Here is a 14,394-nt window from a genome sequence, read left to right as displayed (position 1 = left end):
CAGGTTGTGCACAGCTTCTTCAATGTGTTATTTTGTTGACATTTTAGGCTGCCAAGTCATTTTTATGCAGCACTATCATGAATTAAAATAACCCTATGTAACACAGACTGATAAATAAACATCTCTGGGTGACCCCATTTAATATCATCTTGTCTGTATTTCCTTCCTTTTCACCTCTGGTCCGGGTGGTTACACTGGAAAAATAGTCTCTCATTTATATTACATTTTGAGTCACTACTGATGGCAGTTTTTAATTCAGGTTCTTGCCTTAACCCTCTCATCCTATTCCACCCAGACATCCCAAGCATCTCAAAACAGATTTTTGAACCCGAAGCCTTAAGGAAGCAGCTCCAAAGCCAGGCTGAGCCAGACCCAGGTGCCAGCAGGGGGCACCGCGAGCCCAGAGGATGACAAGGACCCGTTCGGCACCATACGTCTTGGGGGGGGGGGGGGGGGGGGGGGGGAAGGACACACGACAAATTGCTACTGAGCTTTTAGATCCCGAAGTTAGGAGCAGGTAAATCAGAACGTGAAGCCTACACAAACAAGTCACTCGTCTAAACTGGATGTAACTGTTTGTTGTGTTTCGTGATGCAACAACTTTTTCCTTTTTAGCATCTCTTACGTAACATACAAGACCAGGACGTCTACCTGAATCCAGACGCTGCAGAGCTCCACTTGACCTTTTTTTCCAAATGCCGGGAGTAACCAAGAAAGCCTGACAGTGACTTGTTGCAACATCTAATTCTAAGACAGTAAAAGATGCAGGAATAACCAGGATGCCGAATTGGATGAGCACACTGGTATACATCCACTTCTGATGCTCCAAACTAACCGCATGATCACAGGGACCTTCCCAAACCTCGTGAGAGCCATTGAGAACCTTCAGTAATTTAAAAAAAATTCCTGTTCTGAGTCCTTCACAGATACAGCATGTAATACTGTTTTAGGAAAGCAGATTTAACTTTTTATTTTTTTATTTCAATTGCACATTCCCTCAATTTCTGTAGAAACAAGATACCCTTATAAGGTTGCATTGCGGCACTTGTCTGAAACACTGAACTTACACAAATCATTGTTTTAATCTACGACAACAGTAAACAAATTTAAAAGGAACTGCTAATGCAAAACTTCTCCATATTATGGTTTGTCTGTACCAAGGCACATGGTTTACAGAACAGGGACTGCTGGAGACTCCTCTGGAATATCAAGAGAGTTCTGCTTATGTCCTTTTTAGGACACAACCTGCTTTTCTCTTGGCAGCTTGTGGGAAGCTGGAAGGAAAGGTAAAATACTTGGACCAGTACACAATGACAGAAATACCAACAGCCACCTGCTAGGCACTAGAAATTGTTTCCCAATATTTAGGTACAGGGGCTGCTCACAATTAACTACCTGACATTAAAACATGAAATCATGACTCCAGGCCAGCTACCTTCACGTGACAAAGATCTCTGTGCATTTTGGCTTTTTTTTGGAGTGTCACCTGGACTCGGCTATATATGTACAGCACTATGTATTACATAATAAAAAGGAAAAACACAGCTGGAAAAAAAGCTGAAAAACACACTGAATCCCCTCTGCCTTTGTGCCACAGGCAGAACCTGCCTAGAGGCGACGGCAGGCAGGAACCGTGACCTGAGAGCTTGCAGAAAGTTGGAACCAGACCCAGCTGTGTTGCATCTGATCTACATTTCTAACAGCCGTCTGAACAATACTGAACCATGTGTGCCAAATACACCTCTTCGCCAGCAAGCCTTGCAAACTGGCCTGTAATCTTAAATGCCAGTAGAAACTGCCTATTGCTAAAGGTGCTGCCCGCACCCTGAACCACCCCCCCCCCGGCCCACCGGCTGCCCCCATGCTGTGGTTCCACGGCTGTCACAAGGGCTCACATGGAAGTCGGGGGACACCTGAAATTGTGTCACCTTGTTTGAAGAGCTCTCTACACTTAACTTGTGCTGCAAGAAGGCAAGAGCAAACAGGCTTAATCACAAAAACACTGCAAAGGCAGAAGAGGGAGGGGAAACACAAGCTCTCTCACCCCTGCCCGGACCCTGGTGGCTGGTGCCACGCTGCCATTGCCACCGAGCGAGCGGCTGCTCTCGATCCAGCCGGCAAGGCTTCTGCTTCCCTGCCCACATGCGAGCCAAGGCAGCTGAGCTGGCAGGCAGGGGAAAGGGAAAAGAGCTGGCTGTGTTTTCAGCTCTTCTGGAGCAAGAAGGAAGGAGGAGCTGAAAGCAGCGAAAAGCGATTGAAATGCCAACTGCTCTCAACGTACGTTCGGCAGCAGTGAGATCCTGAATACCAGTGACACAGTGGATCAAATGGGAAGCTATTAAATCACCATTAAATTAAACATGATGAGATCAAGCAAGGAAGATGAATCAAGCAGAATTATATGGCTGCAACGTGGAGGGTTTTCTCTTTTGCTATTATTATTTGCCACATTTCTCAAGAGTGGTGTGCTATTTTTTCCTTTCCTCTAGATACAGAGTTCAGGCTCTAGTGGTGACATACTCAGCCGCACGAGGATGTTCAACCGGTGGGGAAAGCACTTGGGGTAACATTTGATAGGCAAGTAGCAAAAAATGCACAAAAACACAATAGATTTTTTCACTTACAGAAATCGTAAGATGCATGAGAAAAATTAACATTTAGTTACAGGTCCACAGAATGATACAGAGTGAGTTCAGAACTCTCTCCCAAAACTCCAATGCTTTAAAGTCTACTTTCTTTTGGAGTTCTGCTCTCCATGTGACCCAAACCTATGGGCCTAAACCATATCTGGAAGGCTCACCAGCAGGGACAGTCAAAGCAGCAGCAGCAGCCACCACCACCATTTACCTGATGAGGATACACTGGTTGTCATGGCGCTTCCAAAGGCAGCGGTAGCACTCGTTCGCCACAGCGAAGATATGAGGTGCAATCTCTCCCATGTGGTGCTTGCTGTATCGCTCCACCGCAGCGCAGTCATACAGTCCCGGGATGCTCTTGTAAGGGTTCACAGAGGCAACTATCGAACCAATGTAGGTCTGCAAAAGCACAGCCCCCCCCCGCCCAGTTTGTTATTACACATGGGGTGGAACAGATTAACACTCTTCCCAAATGAAAGACAACAAATACATTTGCAAAAGCCTAGCAATCCTTTGGATAAAGAAAATCCTTTGGCATTTCCCCCCTGCCTTCTTCCTTTTAACAAAAGCAACAGAAGGGTAAAAGTTGTTTCCACCTCTGCCATGTTTTCAAGCTCACCCCACCTACAGCACAGCTCCTCGGCTGATGCATCGCTGCCTTAAGGCCGCTTACAGCTGCACAGTAATGACTACAAGCACCAGTCTACAGCAGCTTCTCACACGTTCTTAGGGACTCGCTGAAGTTACTAAAAACCTGACTGTCCCCCAGGTATAGGTGCAAAAGTCCATGTTTCTATGTACAGTATTCCAAGTCCATCTTGGCTACTCATTTTTAAAATGGAATTATTATAAATTATGGTATATGCTAGCACGGTTATATAGTAGCAGGCTCTAAGAAAAGCACGTCAACTGGCAGATGCTCCCAAAACACTGGAGTTTTGCAATTTAATTTTTTACTAGTTTGATGCACAATGGCAGCTGACAAGGCATGCCTTTCTATCCCACTGCAATTAGAGAGCACATCAGTTAAAACCACCCAGGTAGCAGCTTATGCCCATTCCCATTCGCCTGAACTCATTAGGCTGTGGTAATGTGATCACTTGCAACAGCCTATTCACACTGCTCTTCACTTTCTGTCACCCTCTCTCTACTTCAATACATTTTTCACATAAAATCAAATTAAGTGAGGTAGGAGATAGTATTAAGCATGGTATCTCCAGAACTTCCAGCACATTTCCTCGGCATGTGAAATTAATTGATTCATCACATGGCGCGTATGGCATTACCACTGTGATGCTAATTTTGTTTTGCTAAGCACCCTTTCTGCAGTTCCAGGCAGGAAGCTGACACCTGGCTTCAACAGCCTCGCTGCGGGCTTGCAAGGAGCCAGGCTGCGAAGCCTCCAGCCTGTAACATGGTCCCCGCGTACAGACAGATGTTTCACCAGCAGCCAACCCCTCTCGCTCCCGACAGCAACCAGCTGTGAAGCTGACAGCAGGACTGAGGCTCTCCTCACCTCCGCAGCACCCTACCCAGAAAGGGCTGGATAAGGCAAGCCACGGGAACACAGCCCCCCCTGCCCCTCCTGCAGCCCCCCTCCGCCCCAGCAAGCCGCCAGCTCCCCTGCGTCTCCTTTCCTCTCTGTCGGTTTCTGCCACAGTGTTCACATTCCACATCTACCTGCCTGCCTCTTCTCCTTAATTAACATGTAATTATCGCTGTGTATCAGCTCTCTGGTCTCACTGTCACCCTGCTGTTACGTTCCCTGTTACCCACCTGTTCCTCCTCCATCAGGCCAATGCAAGCAGCAGCTCTGAGCTCTTGTTAAGGGGGCTGCAGCAGTGTCCTTGAAATTATGATGATTTTATTAGCTGCAAGGGGAATATTCCTCCTCACTGTAACTCAAGTACCTTTTACAGAGCTGTGAAGTTTCGATACATGTGTTTTATAAAAACTCCATGCTGTGGAATAGCTCAGAAGGTTTCATCTAGAGGAAAGATACCATTTCAACACATTTCAACACAAGATCATATCGCAGGGCAATTACAGCACTGAGACAACAGCTTAATTTCCTAGGATCATCCTCTCTTCAGTTCTTAAATAACTAATGAGGAAGTCTCTGAGAACCATATGATATATCAATTAATTTCACATGCCCTGGAAATGTGCTGGAAATTCTGGAGATACCATGCTTAATATTATCTCCTGCCTCACTTAATTTGATTTTATTTGAAAAATGTATTGAAGTGGATAGAGAGTGACTGAGAAAATGAACAAAATTCATCAGTTTGGTGCATATTTCAGCACAGACTGCATGGGCAAAGTTTTAAGATTTTTTTAATTATCTTCTTATATGAATACAGTGCAAGCATGAACAACAAAATAGACTGCTAATCTTCCTCTTTACCTTATTAAAGTTTGACTAAGGCCTTACTAAAATGTAAGAAGAGTAACTTGAGGCATGCCATCACAACAGATGCCATGACAAAGAAGCAAATTTAAAAATCCCTGTGAAACATGATACCATCTAACTTTACAACCGTAAGCATCCACTCTATAGCTTCTGCGTGACCAGGTACCTGACAGAACAACATCACCATGCTCCCCGATCTCCCTGTGATAAAGCAGTGGCAAACCTGCACCACCAACAACTACGGTGTGACTTTTCTTGCTTCTCCTATTTCACACAGTAAATATCATAAAAGGCGACAGCAGCCCACTTCTGCACAGACTTGCTTAACACGAGGCAATCTTTCGCATGACTTAAGCTTATTTTTAAAAAAAAATACATACATGCTTCCAGAATATTAGTCCTTGCTGTGAATAAGAAAAAGGTTTTTATTAAAGAAAGTCAGCTAGCTTAGTTGCCTCATAATTCATGTAAGGCATCTCAGAGGAAAAGGTAGTGTATTATGGCAAGAACAGAAACCCGGTGAATAGCAGAAACAATAGTGGCAAAAACAATTCCTAAATCACCTCATGGAATACCACTTAGAAGACGTCACTATTTTAAAACTTCTTTCTCTCTCTTTTTATTTCAACAAAACCATGAAGAACCACAGCCTCTACTGAAACAGGTCCCATTTTGTGGTTCCAGTCTTCTGGTGCTTTGAGTACGTATCACCTCTTCGCAGAACAAGTTAAATGCGTGCACAAATTGTCACCAAATTACAACGATGCAAGACAGAACAAACTCAGGCCCTCAAAAAACAACTTCCTCATCCCAAGGCAAGGTCACAAAAAAGCTATATTCTTCATACATAAACACAGTGGATCAGATTTACCATCTACCAAGTGTCACAACCCAGCCCAGGTACAACTAGATACCTGCACGGACTAATGGGGAGTTAGCTGGCCCAACCAAGTGGAAGTTCCGCCTTAACCCAAGGCAGTTCAGCAAGGCATCAATGAGCTAAAGCAGCACCGCTGTTAAAAACTATTCCCATTATTAAAACGGTTCCCATTAAAAGACAGATCTTCCCAAAGTCTTTGTAAATTTCCACAGGTCACTCAACAGCAGCAAGATACACTGCAAAAATAATTTCCTACATCACTTCCAAGCTTCTCCCATCCAGTAACTTTCACACGCTCTTACTAGTAGCAGTATGTTACAAACAGTAGATCCTACTTCTGCTAGCCTCTGCCCTGGCACCTCTAAGAGCCACCAAGTCAGGGACCTGAGGTGCAGCATGACCTGCACCCACACACAGAAAAGAACCACCTGACCCTCCCCGTGTGCTGGGCTCCGCTTTTCCACCCCCTGGGGACTGAGCAGCCACCCAACACAACCCCTTTCTTGCAACCCCATTCTCGGAGGGCAGCATTTCCAGTTTCACAAGTGCAAGCATCTTAGCAGCAAGTTAAACCAGTGTAAAGATACACAAAAAGTGCAGGGCTGCTCGGCAGATGGGTATTTTCTCCTGAACGCTGTTTCTGCACCAGGCATCATCACGTGGCAAATTAAAGCAGCTAACAGCCAGAAGTGGGATCTCTGAATTACTTTATTATGCTAACATCACAAGGCAGCCGTTTGGATGAAATTTCATAAAAGGTATTTTCACTTAAGAATGTCACTTCCACTTTGCTTAAAAGAGAGTGCATTACATTTTCTCTTTGTTCTTTGCAGATTCTAATCTGATTCCTGCAGTCAATAATTACTTATTTTAATGAAAGCACTCCAAAGCAGTTATGAATAGGGAAAAATGCTCATACATCTGCTACGGCACTAACAAGCGGACAGGATTTCTGAAGATTTCCAGTTGAAACAGTTTGAGGGGTATTTCAGAGAAAAACTGCGTAGAGCTCCTATCACAAGCCTGATTTTTAAAATCTGTTGCAATGAACCCGACAGTTTACTTTTCTGTTATATGACCAACTCAACACTTCAGAGAGAACCACATAGAAACTCCTGACTTACTTTGTTACAGACTGAACCAGCAACAACTTGTTATCAGATTACTGCTGATACATTTATTTAAACCCAAAAATAAATGAAAGTTGAGTTATTCAGCCTGAATCCAATGTAGTGCTTTGATCACCATATTAGAAGTCCGGGCTTCTTTCCCAATTTCCCAAAATTTTTACTGAAATTTTACATTAACAATGCATCTTCCAAAACACTTTTGGTCATAAACCACAGACAATCCTGCTCCCTGTTCTAGCACAAAAGAGGAAATAAGATTGTTTGCTGATCCTCTAAGAGGACTTTCAAAATTAGAAGTTCAAGCCCTGTCTTCTCAGCTAGACATTCAGTAGGGCAATCGCATCGCAAGAGTCAAAATGAAAGATGTACTTGAGAAAGGAAGGGATTTTTCAACAGTTCTCCTAATGCTTTTTTTGTTTTCCTTGTTGCCTTCTGATAGCAATCAGCTTTCGACCTCTGTAGTGACATCACCCCCTGACTTCTTCAAACACTCAAAACCAATTAGTTCTTTAACAAGGTTCAAGAGCTCAGCTCACAAAGATTTCGGATACCCACAGAAATACTCTAGGAAAACCTGCAATGTCAGAGTAGACCTGTCTAACATGAGAGGGTTTTTTTTTATTTTTTAAGGAAGACACAATCATTTTACTTTGATGCCAAGCAAACGTAAATGATCAAAAAAAAGCGTTACTGATTAAAATACACTTTTTCAAGTTAGCTTAAAAATACAAGAAAGAAGTTTGCAATAGAAGAACTAAATACAGTTTGAAATGTCTGTCTTTCCCATGTAGAAAAGGCTTTCAGACTAGAAGATGAAAAAGTAGAGTAAGAAATTTCCCCTTCAAATCTTTTTTTCAGGTTCAGTACACAGAAAAAGCAACAAAAAAGGAAACTGCCCTAATGCAAGATCACTTAATTAACCCTATAAACCGAACACATTAAACATATCAGGACCACCTTGCTCTCCACCTTCTCCCCTTCACAGGTGCTTTTTTGGGTGTATCCTTTCAGCTTTGCTCCATATCCAGCAACCATCCACCTCCCACTTCTTCCCTTTTACGCCAAGGCTTCTGCACCTCCACAGTAATTGCTCGATTTCTGAGGATCCTTTATGATTTCTGTGGTTTACCCAAGCTTGTTCTTCCCATGTAGGGTCACCAATTTTATCCCACATTGTTTTTCTCATGACCTCCTTACACCCCTCTATGTCAAGGTACCCCTCTGTGCTTCCCAGACTGCTAGCATCTGAGACATCCCATTCCTCCTTCTTTCTTAAATAATTAAATAGGGAACCAAAAGGCGGGAGGGGGGATGAATGGGGAGGACAAAGCCTGTATCTCATGTTACAAGGAGGGTGCAGAGCAGGCTGGAGGACTCTGGAGGACTCAAAGGGCATCATGTGCTGCTCCTGAACTAAGTCTCTGATCAACAATCATAACAGAAAATAAAACTGCACTATTACCACAGGCAGAAGGAGAGTGCATTCCTCAATCTCTATCATTGTGTTTCTTCAGTGATACCAAAAATCAATATATCCTTCAAAACCTCGTATCAGAAATGTTGGAACCAATCAAACATAGAATTAAGATTGTTTTGTTACAGACAGACACATTAATATTGAGAAATACCGTTTTGTCCAACTCTCTTAAGAGCGCTTTTCAGGAAAAGAAAAATCCATCTCATTACAGAAAGAAAAGCATGTTTACAGATGCCTCAAAAAATATGTTTCTGGGTTGTTTTTGAGCGACCCCTGGCTTCCCTGCAGTCAGTCACTTAAGGGACTGATTCTGTGCCAGAAAAGTAAGGGCTTTTTTTTTTTTTTTTTTAAGAGGGTAATAGTATCAATTTAACAATTTATTCAACAAAAACTATTTTCTGGGCTTAGCCTTAATATATGGGAAACTTCAAATCAAACTGCAGTGCAACCGGCTGCCTAGAAAGCCACTTATATGTCACTTTTAGGCAATGTAAGGGAAAATATTTTTACCACTGTTCTACACAACTTACACATCTCCCAGACTTTTAAATCATCACAGCTACAGTAACCTTACTGAATTACACCACCAGCGTTTCCAGAGAACACGCTGAGGACAGGCAAAATTTGAAAGACCACAAAATAGCCACCAAACTTTGTTATACTTTCAACACGAACTTTCAAGGTATCAGGACACAAAACATGGGAACAGAAAAGTTTGCTCCACGCTGCAGATAGAGCTGCTGTTCTCTCCAGGTAAAGAGATTGACAGTAATCATGACCGAGTTTATTCTCAGGCAAAGATAACTAGGTCAACCACCACATGCACATCAGCATAAAAAGGAGAAAGATGGCTGGACCATATTTTGGGGTGCTTTTTATAGGGGAGGCAGCATAAGGGGTAAGGGTATACTATAAACGGGATGATAATTAATGCCCTTGTTCATGGTAGGGCCTGGATTTATCCTCTCTGTGGTAAGCAGACACCATCGTTCAGCTAGTCCCATACTGATTTCAGTGGGATGGAATCCAGTTGTCTCATGTCTGAAGCCAAGCTCCTTTCTTAAAAACCACAATCAAAGTGAAGTACTAAACTACAAGTTTAGATGTTTTCAACCAACCAAGCCATTTCTAAGATGGAAATGTGATACTCTATAATCATCCTTACATGCTTGGGCTTCTGCAGCCCTCAGCATGTTTGGTGACTCATGGTGGGTTTCCAACCACTCAAATTTACATCAGCCTTGCTTTTCTTTATCTCTGTGTTCCTTGCCAATGCGCACAACATTACCCCTAAATCGTCCTTTTTTCTTCTCAAGGTCAGTTGTAGAATTGATTGTAAAATGAGCTGTTTGTAAACGCACAGGTCACACTGCAAATGCGAGAGTTAACATCCACATGAGAAGACCTTCAGAAGGGAACCAGAACACAACAGAGAATGCCATGAAGATGATCAAGTACCAACAGGCAGCTACCTATATCCAAAGCCCACCTGCTGAATGTCCTCCTTGTCATCATTTTTGAAAAGTGTTATCTCAGGCACATTCACACCGCTTAGCTGCACTTTTCCATGTGCATCAGTGCATGATGTAAGCTGCAGCTTACATCTCTTCTACCACCTCCCTCCTTGGTGGTCTTTTCCATTCCCGTCCTTGGCACATATCAGATCCAAGGCGTAACAGACCGAGGCATTTTTAAAGCCAGGCTTTATGCTTGTTTTCACTGGCACAGTTCACAAGATTTTGGAATAATTTTGGATTTTTTTTAAATACATGATTTCAGATGATCAGAGGCAACTTCTGGGCAACAGCATACCCTGCCAGATGCATCCTTGTCTGTTGTATCGACCCTTCAACCCACAACTGTGACCTTAAGCTTTCCTTGGTACAAGAGTATTAAACAACACTGTCCTGTTCCCAAGCCTCTCCAAGTGCAAAGGCTATGGTACCTCTTCCCGAAAAAAAGTGGTACTTTGTAACCCAGCTACCTTCTACATTAGGCAAACCCTTCCCACTCCCTACAGCTTCAACCTTGCACATCCATAGTGCCCTTGTGCTAGGCAGCTAACTGAAGCTGCCTAGATCTATTTCTTGAGCATTAAAAAGTGGGTTTTGGTCACCTTAGTTGCCAGTGTAAATACCCAAAACAGTGCACAGAGGCAGTCAAATCTTTCAGCTTAACCCCACAGAAGGCTGAGAGACGGTGAAGAACCTGTACAAAGCTAAGAGCTCTCCACAGGGTAAGAGAGAAACTCATAATTTAATCTTATTTTATTTCTCCAACAATTTTCCCCTACTGAACAGACTGTTCAATGTGGATGGAGAAACTTAAGGAAACTCTACAAATGTTACCCACAATCTGCACCAAAAGAAAAATCCAGCTGGGAAATATGAAACCAATGTAAAGAAAGGCTGATAAAAGAGCATTGCTATAGCTGAAGGAAAAAAACAAACCAACAGACAGTAACACCGGTGTCAGATAGACATCTTTCGTTACTTAAGAACTTCACAGGTTATGACAGATTTTCTCTTGTACAAAAAGGACTGTGTCTCCTTGGGTTTACTGCACTTTTTTGCTAATACAGTACAATCTCTACCATGTAGAAGCCCTATCCACTGAATGTCAGGATAATGATCTTTTGTGTACGGACTGTTTATATAAACAGTTATGGAAGAGCATGTCTCTTCACCTTGCGAAGTGGAGAGAGGAGGTGACCTCCTGAACAAAAAATGCAATTGATCACAACGAGACATTGATTTTTGTCATTTTCACGGGCTACAATTCAGCATGTGAACGAAGGTTTGCACATCAGACTGCAGCAATCTGTGCGCACAAGTGCACAGCTTAACTCGAACCAGGCAATCTCTAGCTCAAATCAGAAAAAGCCCCACAGAGAGCAGAGACCCCATGGCTCGCCACTTCATTTCAGATGGCCTGTGGCCACACACTAGTTCTTCTTCCTGCTTTGTTATTGCACAGTGCTCAAATGAGTCTTTCAAAGCTGTCTGAAGGTCTAATTCACCCTCCAGCAAGGAAAAAAAAAAAAAAGGTCTTTTTCCTTCCTATAGACTCATCTTGGGAAGATGAAGGGGCTTTTCAGAGAAAACACATGCAAATGAAAACAAAAATGCTGGCAGACGATGCACCAAAAAGCAGTGTTCCTAGAACAGCGGAGAAATACTTTTAACAAGTTTTGGAGATCTGCTTCATTCTCCCTGCGACTATTTTACATACCGATATCCAGATTTTCATAGCTTCCATTTAATGTTTTAAGACCTCTTCTATACAAAGTGCTTTTTTTAGGATGAGAGCAGGAAGAGCAGGAATTACGCTTTAACAGAGCATGAAAACAGAAATAAAAAGCCAGAATAACTGAAATCTAAGTCCATGCCAGGTATTTTCTTGGATGATACCAAACTGCTGCCAAACAGCTGTGGGTCTAGAAATCAGATGACAAATGGTATTAGCAGTCAAAAATCTGCTAAATTGAACTTTTGGACTCCATTTGCTTTTAAAAGGAAAGACTGACAGACATCAAAAGGAAATAGCTGAAACTGCTTGCAAGAGATGGACATCTTTTCAAATAAAAGTAACAGCCTGGCTATGAATCAACAGTCCATTTAGGCAGGTAGACAATAGCTATAAAAGTAATTTAATTCCTTCTCAACTTAAATAGGTTGTCTGTGGTTTTTCTAGTATTAAACTGCTGGAATTTGTGAATAAGGCAGGCGGACAGCGTAGCACAACCAGTAAGTTTTGTGCAGCTCACTTTACAGTCAAAGCCTAACTCATGTTAAGAAAACATGTGCTGGTGAAAGACAAGTGGCTTGAGTTTCGGAGTCCAAATTCCTGCCCTCCTTTAAATGCCTTTGCAGGACTGGGAGCAACAGACCTTACAGAAAGGAGCCAAAACTTACCTATAAGTGAGGCAGAAGAACACGCAGAGACGTTCAGCACCATTTGCAAAAGCTCTGACTGAACAGCACTAAGCTGGTGGCAGTACTTAAGCAACTGACTGAAAAATCTGCCTTTTGATTTTGCACATTTGATTTGCACACAGAACTTTCTGTTCTGAATTCATTGAGTTAGCAGTGACATTGAATGAAAGTGTGGAGAAAATAACATGAAAACAAGCCTTCATATCTGACAAGACATTAGCAATATATACCACCACTGATGACAAAACCTTCACAAGATGATAGATCTCTACATTTTTTATACGAAGTTATCATTAAGTAGGGCTTAGGCATCATTCTAAACTCATGGAAGTCAACGGGAATTGACCCTCTTGACCCTCCATGTATTATTTATTCTCCTACCAATCAACCAAATGAGAAGAAAAATACTATTACAGAGCAGGCAGAAAGAGCAAGTTTACAGAGCAGGCAGAAAGAGCAAGTTTTTTGATGGTTTAATAAAACTTTGACCTGCTCTACCTCCCCATTTGTCTCACTGAAAACAGCCCCCTGATGACAGAGGGTAAGATGCCTACTGCAGCACATACACACAGCAGGCTACCAACAAGTCCCTGATGTGATGCAAACCATAATATAAACTTACGTGTTTGTGCAGCCATTGCATATATGCAGCCACTGCATACATTGCAGTGTGCTTGTGTAGCTGTTGTAAACATGATAGTGTACTCCATTACACAGACCTTTCTGAGCAGCTCCCCTTTTAATGATATCATGTTGATCACACCACCTCAGGCTGAAATATTTGCTAAGATCTGAAAATACACACCTTTAAAATCCCACGTGTTTTCAGTTGTGAGCACAAAATTCAGGCAAACATTCTTTGTTGTTGTTATTATTAGCAGTCCCACAAGTTCTGCAGTACGGAGAAATTCAGAAGCAAAGTCGGTTCACTGGCCAATGGCATTTGTTTACTTCTCATATCATTACACCTATGTTTTTCCTCTAACATATTAAAAAAAACAAATAAAAAATTACGGTAATTGGTCTTTGGCAGTCAACTGTTGATCTATATAACTGACTATCCTTTAGCAATAGCAATCACCAGAAATAAATTCTACTAGATTTCCAATTAAAAGTCTGCTGTGTTTTTACAGATCTTTGTCTTCTGCTCTCTAGTAATAGATGTAAAATGGAAGCTGCAATTAAGGCTTGGAGACAGGAACTCACTTTGAACTGCATTTTGAAAACATTATCTGATGTGTGTAAGCACAACACGCTAATTATGGAGGTAAGTATCTATGTATAGACATCTGCCATGCATTCTTAGCAATGGCGTTCTCTGCTCTCTGCACCACCACTGAAGGAGCTGGTGGAGGGAATCTTCCCCATCTCCCCAGTAGCATAGGAAGGCATGAAAAACACCGTGATTCATCAGCACGCTGTTAGAATTTATTTACTGTAAAAGCAGAGCAATTACACAAACAGCAGTTTCCGCAATGACCATAGAGCAGCTCCTGCAAAGTGGTTATTGGGGCTGCTCTAGAGCACTGGGTGCCTGCGGAGAGGAACTGTGCAACCACAGCTGGGTTGCAGACAAGACCAGGATAAATGTAGTTCGAGGAGCTAGTGTAATAACTAAGGACTTGGCCTAAATGTTCACGTACAATATTTATATATGTTTTATGGTACTAATTAACGACAATTTGTGCGTACCATTGTTTGGTGGGTTTGGGGTTTTTTTAAGTCAATGGCTCACACTTATTTATACTATGAGGCATGACAGGCCAAAGACCAAGGCTGCTGAGCTGTCCAGGATGGCGTATGGGCCCTTGATACACATTCTTTGTATCCAAATGTATCCAAGTTTTTCATTTAAGAAATCAGTCATGACAGCTTTTGTCTTTATAAGCAAACACTTTAGGGCTACTGTTTGCTTCTAATGTT

The 14,394-nt window shown here is 42.3% G+C and overlaps 1 protein-coding gene across 1 annotated transcript in view; it reads right to left on the bottom strand.

The window, feature by feature from the left end:
- The window catches only part of MYO10 (myosin X), a 166,684-nt gene that overhangs the window by 75,237 nt on the left and 77,053 nt on the right, over nt 1-14,394 (bottom strand). Inside the window, 1 exon segment of the mRNA XM_080377795.1 lies at nt 2,848-3,035. Within this exon segment, the coding sequence (XP_080233921.1) occupies nt 2,848-3,035 (188 nt within the window).

This window comes from Falco punctatus, assembly GCF_963210335.1.
Source record: "Falco punctatus genome assembly, chromosome: 3".
Lineage (NCBI taxonomy): Eukaryota > Metazoa > Chordata > Aves > Falconiformes > Falconidae > Falco > Falco punctatus.
The sequence above is the reverse complement of the archived record's forward strand: the minus strand, read 5'-3'. Positions and strand labels throughout refer to the sequence as shown.